The sequence below is a fragment of the Otolemur garnettii genome, unplaced genomic scaffold, assembly GCF_000181295.1.
Source record: "Otolemur garnettii isolate 467f Iridium unplaced genomic scaffold, OtoGar3 scaffold00049, whole genome shotgun sequence".
Lineage (NCBI taxonomy): Eukaryota > Metazoa > Chordata > Mammalia > Primates > Galagidae > Otolemur > Otolemur garnettii.
The window spans coordinates 4825305-4840738 of NW_003852444.1; the positions used below are offsets into that span (position 1 = coordinate 4825305).

At 46.7% G+C, this 15434-nt stretch overlaps 1 protein-coding gene across 1 annotated transcript in view; it reads right to left on the bottom strand.

Annotated features, from left to right (window-relative positions):
• The window catches only part of TBXAS1 (thromboxane A synthase 1), a 160216-nt gene that overhangs the window by 3736 nt on the left and 141046 nt on the right, over positions 1–15434 (bottom strand). The window contains exons 10-11 of the mRNA XM_003791652.3: positions 6809–6900; positions 1064–1201 (exon numbers count right to left, since the gene is read on the bottom strand). Of these exons, the coding sequence (XP_003791700.1) occupies positions 1064–1201; positions 6809–6900 (230 nt within the window). The remainder of the gene's footprint in view (positions 1–1063; positions 1202–6808; positions 6901–15434) is intronic.

Consider the following 15434-nt stretch of genomic DNA (forward strand, 5'->3'; position numbering starts at 1 on the left):
CAAGTGAACCTCCTGCCTCAGCCTCCTGAGTAGCTGGGACTACAGGTGCCCAGTACTATGCCCAGCCAATTTTTCTATTTTTAACAGAGATGGAGTCTTGCTCTTGCTGAGGCTGGTCTCCAACTCCTAAGCTCAAGGGATCCAACTCGGCCTCTCAGAGTGTTAGGAGTAAAGATATAAGCCACTGTGCCTGGCCAAAGCCACCAATTTTCTTTTTTATTATTGTTGGGGATTCATTGAGGGTACAAAGAACCTGGCTACAATGATTGCATTTGTTGGGTAAAGTCCCTCTTCTAAGTGTGTCCCAAAAGCCACCATTTTTTAATTTTTATTTATTTAATTTGAATTTTTTTTTTTTTTGAGACAGTGTCTTACTATGTCACCTTCGGTAGAGTGCAGTGGTGTCACAGCTCACAGTAACTTTAAACTCTTGGGCTTAAGCGATTCTCTTGCCTCAACCTCCCAAATAGTTGGGATTATAGGTGCCCACCACAACCCCCAGCTATTTTTTTTGGTTGCAGTTGTCATTGTTGTTTAGCAGGTCCGGGCTGAGTTTGAACCCGCCTGCCTTGGTATATGTGGCCAGTGCCTTAACCACTAAGCTATGGGCGCCAGCCAGAAAACCACTATTTTTTTTAAACAAGGAACTGTTTTGTTACTTTCCAGTGTATACCCAAAATACAATCCTGTGTCTTGTGTCCTGTCGTGAACCAACAGAAGACAACTTTTGGAATTGCTTTGTTTCTTGCATGCAGTGCTGCTAAAAGGCTAAATCTTTGGATTCCTTTTGGAACTTCTAAAAATAGTAGTTATTTCCTTTGGAAATTAAGCTTTGCTAACATCAATCTGAATTACCATAACTTTTTGATGTTTTGGGGAACAACTCTGCTCACTCTGTGCCTCCTAGCTAAGGCCTCTATTGCTAACACACATTCAGTATCTCTCCAGGCACAGTGGTTCTCAACCTGTGGGTCACAACCCCTTTGTAACAATGAAAATACATCCGGCATTAGGAAAGTTGAGAACCACTGCTCCAGGGCCATCGATCAGGGATAGCACTCACCTCTCAGGGTTGAAGATCTCAGGGCTTGGCCAGTGCTCCGGGTCATGGTGCAGGGCGCCCACAGCCATCTCCAGCACAGTGCCTGCAGGGATACGCCGCCCCAGCACCTCCAAGTCCTGAGCTGCTTCCCGGGTGAACCTGTGGATGACAGGGGGATGCAGAGTCAGTCCAGAGGAGGACTTGGGAAGTCGGGGGGGGGGGGTCTGAGTTTGCAGCTGTGCAGGCATGGAGTGTGAACAAAGCTAGGGGACAGGGGCTCAGGGTGACCCAGAAGAGGCAGTGCTTCCTCACATTGACCCTCACTGCCCAGGAGCCTACAGTTAGTCCCCTGGGCTCTTCAAACGTGCTTGGCCCTTGGTGAAAATGCACTCCTCCCTGCACCTGGTGTTGAGGTGCAATGGTGCCTTGGAGGGACCTATTTCTGGGGGGATCTTGCAGGGTTATTCCCTGGCTCCTACCTCCCTTAGCTTCCCATTTGCAATCAAGCCTCTTTAAATTGCCCCCCACATCCCCTTGCTCCCTCTTCTTCTGTGTCACGGGCCAGCCCAGCTGTCTGGCTGCTGCCCTCAATGTTTGCATAGTGAAGTTGTACTTGGGCTTCAGTGCTGACCACGCCTCACCCAAGTCTAACTGCTTAGGGGGTGGCTTTGGAACCACCAGCCAGTTTCCCAGCTCAGGTCTCCTTCATGAGGCCTGTCTCTGATGGCCATCCTTGGTTCCTTATCTCATCACAATTTCTTATAAAAAACACCCACTATTCAAGAAAACGTGAGCAGGTCTCTATTCCTTGTGACTCGAAAACCCACCACAACTAAGCCTCATCTTGGTGGCTGTGACCCCTCAGTTCTCAAGGGAGACCCGTCAGTCTCCCAAGAATGGAGTCTACCTGTAGGAATATAATTCAACCCTCAGGACTGAGTATTGAGACCACCTATGTCAATATGACTTCCTATCTGTTCCAGCAAATTCTTGCCCAGGAAGATGAGACTCTAAAACTAAATCAAGAAATAACATCACTGTTTGCGTCAGGAAATTAATGCAAACTAATAACAACTGAGCAAACAGCTTTCCTATCAGGACAATGGGTTGCTGGCTTGTGCAAGAGATTCACTTACCAGATGGCAGCTGTGCCGGGCAAGTCTCCCTTCAACTCGCCTATGTGTACCCACTAATTTCTAGACCATTATGTCATGAATTTTGCCCAATTTCAATTTCCTGCCATGAAAAACCTACCTTAAATGTCTTCAGCCCCGACTCCAAACCCTATACACACCCCGCCCTGCTTTCTCAGTCAGTTTCTGTCCCTCAAAACATGCTCACTCTTCAGACCTACACACAATCTTCCATAAACAAAATTAGAGGTGGGGGGCCAAAGAACCCTTTTCCTCAATTTAGGATACAAAAATGTAGGCTTTTGGACATTTACTGTCTAGCACAAGCTCCTGAGTACTCTGGTCATAATTTACTTAGCGTTTTAAAGATGAGATAGAGCCTTTCAGGACAAGAGCAAAGTGACAGCAAATAGTTGCTTCTTCATCGCTCCCCCCTTACACTGCCTCCCCGCCCCCGAGACTGCTGTGACTATAGCGCTAGGTTGAGAAGTTCCTCTCTGATTCAGCGTCACCCCACTTCTTATGGATCTCTCCCACATAAGGAGACAAAGCCCACCTCCCACCCTACTCACCTGTCAGACCTCAGGTAACATGAGCACTGGGAGGTGATGCCAGTCATGGCCTCTGCCAAGACTCGGCCTTGAGTTACCTATGTAGAAAAAGCCACATTCCAACATGGCTGGAATCCTGGGGGGAGTGCGTGTACCCCCTACACACAAACTTCCACCCTGCCTGTGACCATAGCACCCGCAAGTGCCTGGAGCAGATGGAAAATACTCTGAGAGTTAAATCTGTAACAATAGGGCATGAGGGCATCTGACCAGGTCAGCACAATAATAATAATTCTGGAATGTTTTAATGCCAGAGTTGGTCCTGGTGAGGTTGGTTTATCTCTTTACTTGTTTCTTATTTTATTGAGATAAAATATATATAACATAACATTTCCCATTTTAACCATTTGAAGTGCATAACTCTATGGCATTAAGTACATACATTGCTGTGCAACCATCACCACCATCTGTCTCCAGAACTTTTTCATCTTCCTCAACCAAAATTCTGTGCCTGTTAAACACTGATTCTGAGTTGTCCCCCTCACCCCACCCAAGGCCCTGGAAACCACCATTCTACTCTGTGTCTATATAATCTGATGCTCTGGGTAAGTCCCGGTGAGGTTTTACCTAAAGGAAATTTGGTCTGTATCACCACAGACAGCCTCTTCTGTTGGAGAGGAAAGCGTCTGACCAAGATTGTTTATTTTACCCAATGGTATAATTTCTTTTATGAATTATTTATATTTAAAGGATAGACTTTGTGTTCTGCCTATGAACATAAAACTTCTGGAAGAATGCCTAAGCTTGCACCGTTATCTCCTCTAGGGGACAGCACTGGCCTAGAGGATGGCTGGGGTCCCAGGGGTTCTTTTTCTTTGTATCCTTTATTGTTTAGGATTCCAAAAAAATTATTTATTTATTTATTCATTTATTTTTGAGACAGGGTTTTGCTCTGTTACCTGGGCTAGAATGTTTTTTTTAAGTATAAATATGTTCTTTTGGTAATATAAACATTGAAAATAATTCTATACTAGTTTTTACTTCAAGTTATATATGGGATTGGGCTTCTCTAAATATCTTAGAGAATTACAGTCATTACACTAATTATAGCTATGCCCTGCTCCTGCTTATAAAAAATATTAAGAATAACCCATGGCTCCTGACCACATTCATGTCTGTGTTATGAGCCTTTCCCATAAACAGTCAGGAAGAATGACAGGCCAGGGTGGTAGGAACCCATCAGACCCCAAGTGATGAAAGCAATTCCTCTGTGCCAGTGGCCAACAGCAGCACTGAATCTGGACAGGCAGATGGGCTGTGATGTCTATACCCCTAGTTCCAAAGGGGGTCAGATAAGGGTGTTCCCTGACTCTTGCTTTTTCATCTTTACTGGAGACAGCTTGGACTTGGATACAGGACCTGGGAAGCAGGAAAATAGGCCTTCCCTTCTCTGTGCTGCTGGGCCTCCTGTCCAGCTCGACCAGGCCCCAGGAGAGGCCAGCAACATCTGCTACTGTGCAGTGCGGAAGCCGACTCGCATCAGTCACACTTGAGACGCATTATGTTTTCCACAAGGGCTGTTCTGAGTTTCTTGTATGGATAAGTCAAGTTGTGCCGGTGCTTGGGAAAAGTCAACATGCTTTTATGAGAGAAAATAATCAAATCGAATCAAATGCTCACTCTCCCTGCACTCCCTCTCACATCCTTTGCACAGACGTGGACCATCCTCTTCCCTGGGTGAGAATGGTGCCTCTCCCTCTCTCCCATTTCTGGTGTTTGTAAACAGAAGCCAGCTGAGCCATGGGAAGAAAATGTGAACAGGTATGAGGACCTCAGCTGGACGCCCAGCGCCTCTGGCCCCTCGCCCCGCACCTGTACTGCGTGCGGCCCAGAGGACGTTGGGTTTGCTCACATACTACCCACTGGGCCTCAGCTGCTTCTGGGGGCAAGCAGAGCAGGTGTGTCCCCACTTAACCCAGGGGAGGAAATGTGCCAAGCAGTGCAGAGCTCCCCCGGGACCACACAGTAGAGCAAGAGCGGTTTGTTTGGTGTCCTCTGGGCACAGGACACTTTGTGCACCTTTAGGAGGGAATTTGAGCCAATTGGTCCAGATTCTCTATTTCTGTCCTGAGAGCATCAGCATCTGGGTCCCCAGAGCAACTCCTGCCCCAATTTCTTCTTGTAATTTGCTATTTCTAATGGGCCACAGCATTTGCTGAAGAACCCGTCCACTGCTTTTTTTTCCTTTTTGAGCGTGTCCCCTTTGTGACTTAACATGTCGTCTATTCTGTCTCACGTGATGAATTCTTGATTGAGTTTAGATCCAAGCAATAATGTGTTCTTTGATTGGTTTATATACTTTCCTCCCCCTGGAGGACACAGCTGTTCAGCTCAGCTGGTTTCCCCGTCTGCCAGGGGCCTTGGCCACCAAGCCCACGCCTGACCCCAGCTATTGGCCATCTCTGGGGCCCAGTAAAGGCTTCTCTCCTGTAATCAGCCATTGTTCTGTTTGATTCCTGAATGCTTTGTTTTGAACTTCATTTTACCATGTACACCAGCTGCCCGCAGTCCTCATGAAAGGAAGCTGGATATAAATCATGAAAAAAAAGATTGAGTGACAGTTGCCTTGAGGCTCCCAAGGAAATTAGGGAAGGGCTGGAACAGCGGTTCTTTTTCTTACCATTTTTATTTTTAAGATTGTTTTAGAGACAGTGTCTTGCTCTGTTACGCAGCCTAGAGAACAGTGATGGGATCATAGCTCACTGCAGAACTCCTGGGATCAAGTGATCCTCCGGCCTCAGCCTCCCAAGTAGCTGGGATTATAAGTCTTTACCACCACATCTAGCTAATTTTTAAAAGTTTTTGTAGAGTTGGAGTCTTACTATGTTGCCCAGGCTGTGCTTGAACTCCTGGGTGTAACCGGTCCTCCTGCCTCAGCCTCTCAGAACAGTGGAATTACAGGAGTGAGCCACTGCACCCAGAGAAGCACCAGCACTTAATGCTGGTGTCAGGAGAGGGTGTGGAGAGCCCCTGAGTTACTGGCCTGCTCCCCCACCAAGAGACTGCAACCCTGGGTGCTTGAGGACAATGCAATTTGAATCACCACTGGAACTTTCTCTTTGCTTTTGGACTTGAACATTTGGACAATATCTACAATCACACTATTTGTAATGTTTTTGGTTTGAAATATCGTTTTGAGATACCCTCAGATCACCTACATTTTCTCTTTAAAAATTGTAAAAGTATCTCTGTGTGGTTCGTGTGGAATATTAATTCACAGACCTGCTGAGTGGAATTTATACTGTATAGTTGGTGCTGTGCACAGCTTCCACTTATAGAACCTGAAATCTGCATCATTTCATTTTCCCTAAGAGTCTGGGGACCTGAATTAAAATGTCCTTCTCTGGGGCGGTGCCTTGTTTCGGGGAGAGTTCAAAGTGCAAGACTTAATTCCTGCTGTCACAGTACTTATAAATTGGTGTGACTGCCAGTACCTCAGTCAAATGTTGTGGTGTGGTGGGAATGGGTCCAAGAAAATAGTAAGTGCAGCTACAGCTCACAGTGCCAGGGAGGATGGCAGGGAGGAACGAGTGAGACGCGCCTGAGGCAGACGTCCTTGGTGGTGAGTTGTGTTTGAGCCCCAGGATGTGACAGGTGGGGCTGCTGGGTGGTGGGGAGGAGCTCCCAGTCCTCAGACAGTCCCCTACTGGAGTGTCAGGCCCAAGGGCAGGGCTTTCTATCTGTTTTATACACAGCTGATTTCCAGTGCTTGGTGCAAAGTAGACATTCAATAAACAGTTGCTGAATGAATGAATGAATGAACAGGCAGGGTGAATGGCAAAAGCCATCAAAGGCTAGGAGGCCAAGGCGATGGGCTTGGGTTGGAGAGGAAGGCCATGCTAAGAAAAGGCCAGTGGTGCTATGAGAAGGCCATTAACCTATAGGAAAAGGGCCAGTCATTCAGGGAGCCCTGAGGGAGGCAAAGGAACCAGAGGACTCAGACCCTGCCTTGCAGCAGCACATGTGCTTAGCAAGGCGGTACATAGGGAGGTCCAGCGAAGGCCGGCCAGGGCTGTGCGTACCTGAAAGCCGGTGGGTACATCCTCAGCGTCTCTGCGATCACCATGTCCAGGTAGGGCAGGCCTTCCTGGAGGCTGCAGTACTCAGGGGCTGCCTGGTGGAGGAGCAGTGACAAAGGAAGAAGGTCGAGTCAGCTGGAGCCTCAAAGCATTTGGTCTTTTCCATGCTCTTCAGAGTTTTGCCCCAACTTTGGCAAACATCTAAGTGAAAACCCCACGGAAGGAAAAGTATATACAGCCGGATAGCATCTGACAGCACCCTGGGTTCTGTTGTGCTTACATTTCATGGTGCCATCTGTTACTGAGATAGCGCTGTGAAATGTGGCCTGGGACTTGAGGGTCTTCTTGCATGACACAGAGAAGTTTGGTTATAAAATTGCAGCAGCAGCTCTTAGTGTTTATTAGGAGCTGATGATGTGGCTGGCTAAGAACTGTGCAGATACTACCTCGTTTGATCCTTCAACAAGCCAAGGTGATGGCTGCTTTCCCATGTCTTAGATCTGGAAACGGAGGCTCGGAGGGGCTGTCGTATGGATAGTAACTGATACGTCATATAGGGCTTTTCTTTCTTTTTTTGAGACAAGGTCTTGGTCAGTCGCCCAGGCTAGAGTGCAGTGGTGTCATAGCTCACAGCAACCTCAAACTCCTGGGCTCAAGCCATCCTCCTGCATCAGCCCTCTGAGTAGCTGGGACTAAAGGTGCCCACAGCAATGCTAGGCTAAATATCATGCAGTTAAAAGACAGTGAAATAGCAAATAAAATTAGTTTGCCACATCTATAAAAGATTAACAGTAACAGAAAACCGAAAAGCCACAATAAATCAGTAAGAAAAGATAACTCCCTAGAAAACAGGTCAAAGAATTCAAACAGGCAAAACCCAGAAGAAAAAATACAAGTTGCTGGGATGCAAACCACAAATTAAAACAATGAGATTCCATTTGTGTGTAAAATACACATATAAGATTAGAGAAAGTTGGCAAGTATTGATTAGATTTTGGGGTATGCGACCCCAAACCCAACTCCAACACAACTCCAGTACCCTGTGTTGGGGGCTCCTCACACCCCCTGGTGACCCCCCGGAGCAGCATGGCCTGAGGAGGGGCATATTTGGCAGTGAGGGTGGGACAGCATGGGGGCATGGGGTGCCTATTTGCTGCCGTGCTGGCTTCCTGGCAGAGGTGGATGCATTATCTGGTTGGTAGATGACAGCTTCACTTCATCCATTTAGGTAATGCTAATCCAGGAGTCCCGACTTAGGGAATCCCTTTCTTCTGTTCTCTCCCCTCTCCAGAGCAGCAGGGTCAAGTCCATTCTGCAGCCACCAACTTTCCAAGGGTGGGCTCTGTAGCCCTTTCCAGTCCCAGAGCTGCTATGTGGCTGCCCTGCCTGGGGTCTGAGCCAGTGTTCTCAGAGTGAGCCCCCAACAGCAGCAGTGTGGAGCCGGTCAGAGGGGAGGGTGGGGGGAGAAAGGGCAGGGCCCAGGACAGGTGGTGACTTGAAGTCCATGGTCAGTGTTTTAACTAGTCTGTTGCATACTGCCATTGAATATGATGTAGCCATTCAGTCATGTCCCTAAATTAAGCTGAAGAAAGTATCTGGAGTATAACTCCAGGTCTGTGCATGCTTATGAATGTAGAGAGCCGGGGAGTTATGTCCACTGTGTAATAAAAAATAACATCCGATTGGTTTACCCAAAGCCCTTCCATCTGCATTTCTGAGAGCTGTTCCTTCTGAAGGTTATCACTTGACTACACACTTCTCACCCCAGTTGTAGCCATCAGGTGGCTGGATGGGCATTTGAGCCATGAGAAGGGCCCTGTGCCTGCGGGGTTGCTCTGTGGTTGCTGTCTTGAGAGGCCTAGTAACTTTATCTTTGATCTGTGCTTGGACAGCAGAGTATGAAAGGATAAGAGAGCATGTGTTGAGGACTTGGAGGCACACTCCTGCCTGGCCCCACTTGTGCTGAGGCTGTTGATCTCTGGAGCCTCACCCAGCCTGGCCTGCCCCTCCCTGCCGTAGGACCAATGTTGCCCCATACTCCTGGCAGGGCCCTGGGAACAGGTATAGAGAGGGCTAGGTGGGGTACATGTGCTCCACAGCATCTCAGGGTGGGCATGGTGGGCACATCCTTGCCCCTAGATGGCTAGGTCCAGACTAGCTAAAATACTGACCATGGACTTCATGGGTCTGTGGCAGGACTGTCCAGAGGCTGTGTCTTGGTGGGGTCAAGCCACTGCCCACCCCCCGGTCCAGGTGCTGGGTTTGTCCAGAGGTTTGAAGATCTTTAAAGAGTGGGTGAGAACAGGAGATGCCTGGATTAATTTCCCTACTCCCCCCCCACTAAGTCTTGGTGCACAGGTCTCGTGGTGGCAGGGCCCTTAGGTGCCTGTGAGGGTCTGGACTCCCCCAGCCCACCCAGTATGTCTAGGCCCCAAAACATGCCTCCCCTCCCTGGTGCATTATCTAAAACTAAAGGAGTTGCAGAAATATATATATATATATATATAAGCATAGAAAACTTTATCTCAAAAAGAAAGAGAAACCAGATGGTGTTGGTTCCCCAAATAAAGTTGTACGGGTTGTAAGTTGTCAAAGTTTGTCAAAGAAAGAAAACTCTAAAGTTTAGCTAAGGGGACTTTGTATTATGGAATCAAAGCCTTCTTTTATTCTTTCTTGGGATGGGCATTTTACTGTTTTTCTGAGCTTTTAGCTCAAGATACATACATAAAGGTGATCTTGCCCATGTTGCTGCATGTTAGAACCAGCTGGATTTTAAAATAATTTTTAATATATATATGGGCCCCACTCCCCAGGAAGTGGAGTTTTGGCCTCAGGTGGGGCCTGGGCACTGGTTCTGCTTGTAAAACCCCCTCGCTGATCTAATGTGCAGCCGGGGGTGTGGGAACCACTACACTAGTCTTTTCCCCTGTCTGAGACTCACCCTGGCACTTCTCCACACTGAGAGAGTCACACCCCCATGTCTGAGTCTAATCTAGCTAGACAAGGAACTTCCCGTCCCTATGCCACTTTCAGGAACTTCGGGGACAAAGGAGACCTGAGGAATCCTCCAGCAGAGGGCAGCAAGCACATGGCAAATGAGGACTCTCCAGTCCCCGAGAAGGACCTTAGAAATCACTGCATCCAAATTCTTCATGATAGAGATGAGAAAAACGAGACTCCGAGTGTGCAGGACTGTGAACCCAACGGCTCACAAATAGAGCTTGTTCTAAGTGTCCTTATTCATTCAGCCGTCCCTCAATGAACACCTTGTGAGAGTCAGGTGCTGGGCTAGGGGCCAAGATTCGAAAATGATGAAGTCTTTGCCAGCTGGGGATTCTGATTTCTACGGAAATCATTATACTGATGTGTAAAGTGTTACAGAACCGGCTTACGGGAATTTGAAAACTGGTTCTGTTTGGGAGATCATTCATTCACTTATTTAGGGGATACGTGCAACGTTGGTGAATACTACTGACCAGGCACTGTGTAAGGAGGCCCAGGAACAGTACTTCAAAACACAACTTCTTGGAGCTTCTAGTCTATCAAGATACAGACAAGTGGATGAGGGTGGGACATATCTGGGATTTGGGAAAGCTGCCAGGAGAAAGCAAGGTCTAGGCTGAGATCTTTATGATGAGTAAGACTAGGCCATGAATAGCGGGTGGGCTTGCTTGGATGCTGATTTAAGCAAACCAATCTAAAACAAAAAGTATAGGCCAAGCATTGGGCTCACATCTGTAATCTCAGTATTTTGGAAGGCTGAGGAAGGAGGATCACTGGAGGAGTTAGAGGCTGCAGTGAAGTATGATTTTTCAATCAGGGAACTTTGAACCCAACAGGATATTTGATGCTCTTAAGGAATTATGGTTGATTTTGTTTTTAATGTGAAGGTATTGTGTTGTGTTTTAAAGAAGAGAGGCTATCTCTCCAAAATGTATAGTGAAGTATTTACAGATGACATGATCTGATGTCTGGGATTGAAAAAAATCAAAAGTGGAGGAAGGGTGGGGAAAGGAGTGAAACCACAGTGGCCAGCCCTTGATCATAGTCAAGCCAGCTGAGAGGTAACGACATAAGACTACACTCAACTGCCCTTCCAAACGGTGGATGTTATAGTTTCCCATAATAAAAAGTGGAAATGCTAAATAACAGTTTAAGTAATCCTGGTGTATGGGCCAGAGTATGTGAAGACTCTAAGATGTGTCAAAAGGATTAAGAATAGTTTTGTCCGGCTGGCTGAGGGGGAGGCAGGACCTGGACCGGGATGGACAGTGTTTACCAGGCACAGAGGGTGGAAGGGCATCCCTTCTGGGCTTTGGCATCTAAAAGACATGAACAAATGATATTTTGTTTGGGGGAAGAAGATAAAATTAGTTTGAATGAAGGATGAAGAAGGAAAGCTTAGTGAAGAAAGTGCTTTTCCTGGGAAGGAAAGCCTGGCTGGCTCACCCCACATGCTTAAATAGAAGCAGCATCTGCATAGCCGGGGGATGGGAGCTCCAGGCTGGGTCTGTGGCCTTGCTCACCCGATGCCAAGACCCTCGGCCCTCTCACTCTCCGCCCTCTGTCAGCTCCTCCAGGCACCTATCTAACTGGTATCTGGTGGGGGTTGTGGTGGGTTGGCTTGGTGGGAAGTATCAGGAAAACTTGGGAAGTAGAGCTGAATGGTGTCTTATTTCAAGCCTGGAAGCACTTTAGGCTTCTGTGTTTCCAAAAGATAATGTTAAAGAGTGAGCTGGGTGGGGAGGGGTGTTTCTCTCTGACTCCTGTTGGCCAAATTACTGAGAATTAGAGTTGGAGGAATCCTAAAAGCACCATGCTCTACCTTACACCCAACAAGGAGCCCCTGCAGCCTCTCTTCCTGACCATAGCCTGGCTCCTGGGATGCCCCCAGATCTTTTCAGGTGGGGAAAAGGACAGGGACGTATTGTGGGTCCATTGCCCTCAGCCGTGGCCTTGACCCAGTCACTAAGACAACATCTATATGTTGCCTGGTCTGTAATCTGGGGTTGTGATGTCCGAGCCATCTTGCACAGGAGGGTGGATGAGATGACAAAGGGAAAAGTCTTTGGAAACTATAATGTGCCCCAGAGGCGGGTGACACTTCTGTTTGGACACACGCAGTGCAAAGAGTTCATCTGTACATGGGTCATTCTGTTCTCCCGACTGAGCAACTCGGTAGGGATGTGTTAAGGAAGAAATTCTAAAGTCCTAGAGAATTCATTTCAGCTGGGACTTATTTTATAAAATAAATAACTGTGCTCTCAGAAGACTGAAAATAAAATATTGGGGAAAAACAAAAAACAATAAAAAATAATTTTAAAAATAGGTGGAATCTTTGTCTCGTGGTTTACGTTCTCAAACCAGAGTTTCTCAACTTTCAGGGAGATTTTTCTGTATATATTTGATTTTTGATGGGTAGAGACTTCTAATTTATTTCTAAGGTTCTTGATCGCTTAGTCTTTCTGCCATATAGTTTAGGATCTGTACACCAACATTTATTTATTTTTTAAATGCCTTTATTACTGAAGTCTGACATCCCCTCCCCCCCCTTTTTTTTGCAGTTTTCGGCTGGGGCTGGGTTTGAACCCATCACCTCCGGTATATGGGGCCGGCACCCTACTCCTTGAGCCACAGGTGCCGCCCTGTACACCAATATTTAAATACAATAGATAAACCTGGTGGTTAGAGAACTCTATGGAAAATCTATTAATAAATCCTTTTAAGAAGGAAATAATACCACCCTCTCCTATTAATCTTGCTCTTCCATATCTATAATTTTGTGTATCATTTTCTCTGAAAGCTAGACACACACACACAGCCACTCACACACCCACACATACACCACACACTGCGTATGTGTGCAGATATGATCTGGAGTATAAATGGGAAAAAGAAAATAAAAATGTCATTGCTTTCATAGAGATTTTTCCTGGAGATTCAGAGACCTAATAAAAAAATTACCATTTTCCTATTTTGATAGAGGATATAGAAGTGAGTGGCTTCGCTCTTGTGTCTCCAGAGCAGTTGTAGCAGCAACATCAAATAGTATTTATAGCTGCTGGCCCTACATCGCTGGACTTGGCATGTACACCGTGGCCAAGCCACGCTGGCCCTTGCTCTCTGGAAGCAGGGAACTGGAAATCCCTTAAGCACAGGGGCGGCTGGGGGCAATGCAGCCACACGAAGAATAAGGATTTCCATTGGTTCTGATTCTCTGGGGAACATAAGACTATGATGTGAAACCAAACCGTGGCAAGTACGGAGACCTCAGCTTTGCCCTTTTGACCATAAACCTGGAAGCAAAGCCTCTCCCCACGTGACTGGTCTCCAAGACGAGCAAGTTACATGAGGTGGGGCCCGCCTTCCTCATCGGCCAGCTCTCCCTCTCGGGGCACTGAGGTCCTCTCGGCCCTGACATTTCATCGTTGAGGTGCCACAGGTCTGTCATCTTGAGTTCAGTGGTTTCAGGCTTGTTGTGAGAAGCAGAGGAAGCTTTAGGTATGGGGTGGGAGTGAGAAGTCTTTCCATCACTGTGGTGGCTTTCCCTGCCAGTGCTCAGGAAGTTCTCTGTGCCGGATTCACGAATTTGGCAGAATCTACACCTTAGAAAACACAGGCGAGTGCACTTCGCATCTGCTTGTATCTGCTTCATCTCACACAAACCCCCAGGCTATTCCAGGGGCCCTTGTACTTTGAGACCCAGGCCATTAAGGGATTAGGTGAGAGATGTGAAGAAAGAACGGGAATCAGGCCGGGACGGCTCAGCGCTCTCTGCCCAGGGCCGGCTGCCCTTTCTCTGTAGCGCTGGTGCCTCTGCAGGAGTGCCTGTCTTCAGAGATCTACTGTAATACCAGAGGAGTTTTATATCCATTACACCATTTGCTCCCCACAATTGAGGGATGCTTCTATTGTCTGTATAGTAGATGAAACAAACAGAAAATTCCAAGAGGTTAGTGGCTTGTCCAAGGCCACTGGCTAGTAAATGGCAGAGTCAGAACTGAATCCAGGCCTTCAAATTCCAAGTCTTCCGTTACGCTGTGCCACCTCAGTTGACCTTCCCTCCCTTCCCTTCCTCTTGCACATTTTGTGGAGGAATAACACGCACACAGAAAAAAAAGTAACACAGACAAAAATGTAGAGCGCAGTGAATTTCCACAAAGGAAGCTCCCTGTGTAAACAGCTCCAGGATCAAGACAGAACATTCCAGCATTTGGAGCACCTCCACGGCTCCGTCCAGTCACAGGCCAGCAAGAGTCACCACTGTCCTGAATTCTAACACAAGAGATTATGTTTTCCTTTTCTTCTTGAACTTCGTATAAATGGAATGTGTGATGTAGGCTTTTGTGTCTACTTTCTTTTGTTCAGCACGGCATTTGTGACACTGCCATGTGTGTGTTCCTGTGGTATGGTGCTCCACGGGGTGACACCACCAAGATTTATTCATTCTTTCAGTTGTCAGTGGACATCTGAGTTGTTCCCAGTTTGGGGGCTGTTAAGAATAAAGCTGTTATGAACATTCTTTTTTATGGCTTTGGGGTGAGCATGTGTACAAGTTTCTGCTGGGTATATAACTCGGAGTGGAATTTCGGGGCCGTAAGGGATGTGTATGTTCAGCTTTAGTGGATATTGAGAACAGTTTGACAAATTGGTTGCTCATGCTGCCTAAAATTTTAACAATGAATCAGTTGAGAAGCAGCTTGTTGACGTCTAGTTCTTTCTATTCACTCTAACTGTGGGCTCCTCCCCGCCTTTCTCTCTCCCCACCCAGCCAAAATTCTCAAATCTAACCATTATCTCTATTCCAGGAAAGGGCTGAGAGAAAAAATAGGGTATTATTTATTATTTTGGGAGCTGAGTTATTTATTCCTTTAGTATGTGTGTAGCAGAGGGGCGAACTGGGAACAAATAAGACACATCTAATTACCTAATTTAAAAAAATTGTCCCAATTAACTGACACAAGCACTCATAAGCAAAAATGCATTCCAACATCAACTAGATTGTAGTATTTGAATTATCAGCTGTTTTGTAGTATTTAGGATTCTGTTCTCTCCATTAGTGTGGAACATTCACAGTTGATTGTATATGATGTGGAAAGAAATAAGCCCCTCCGTGAAGGATAGTCAAATCACCTAGCCCACTTTCTCTGCCTTGGGGAGAGAGAGGACTGCATTTAATTTGCAAAGAAAATATCTTTGTTCACTCACTCCACAGATCCTCAGTTCCCTCTATTTACTCTGCTTAACAGAGTGTGGGGGTGAATAAGAAAGAAGAGATAAGATACAGCCCCACACCACACACAGCTTATTCTGCATTGGGGAACCATTTATTTGTTCATTCAAAGAGTTATTATTATGGTAATAGGGAGCCACTGAAGGTTTCTGATGAGTAGAGGTAACAGCACTGGCAATGGTATTGTGTGAGCTGACAATGACTTGTAGGATGGCAGGAGCAGAAAGAGTTGGGAATTGGGTCAATAAGACGGAGGTTGTTGGAATAGTCCAGGCACAAGGGATGAGCTCCAATCACAATGTCAGGTTTCAGAAGGGAAAAGGGGCTTCATCCTGGCCGTTCCCTACCAGTATTGGGGCTCCATCTACAACATTCAGATTTAACTGGTCTGGGTTT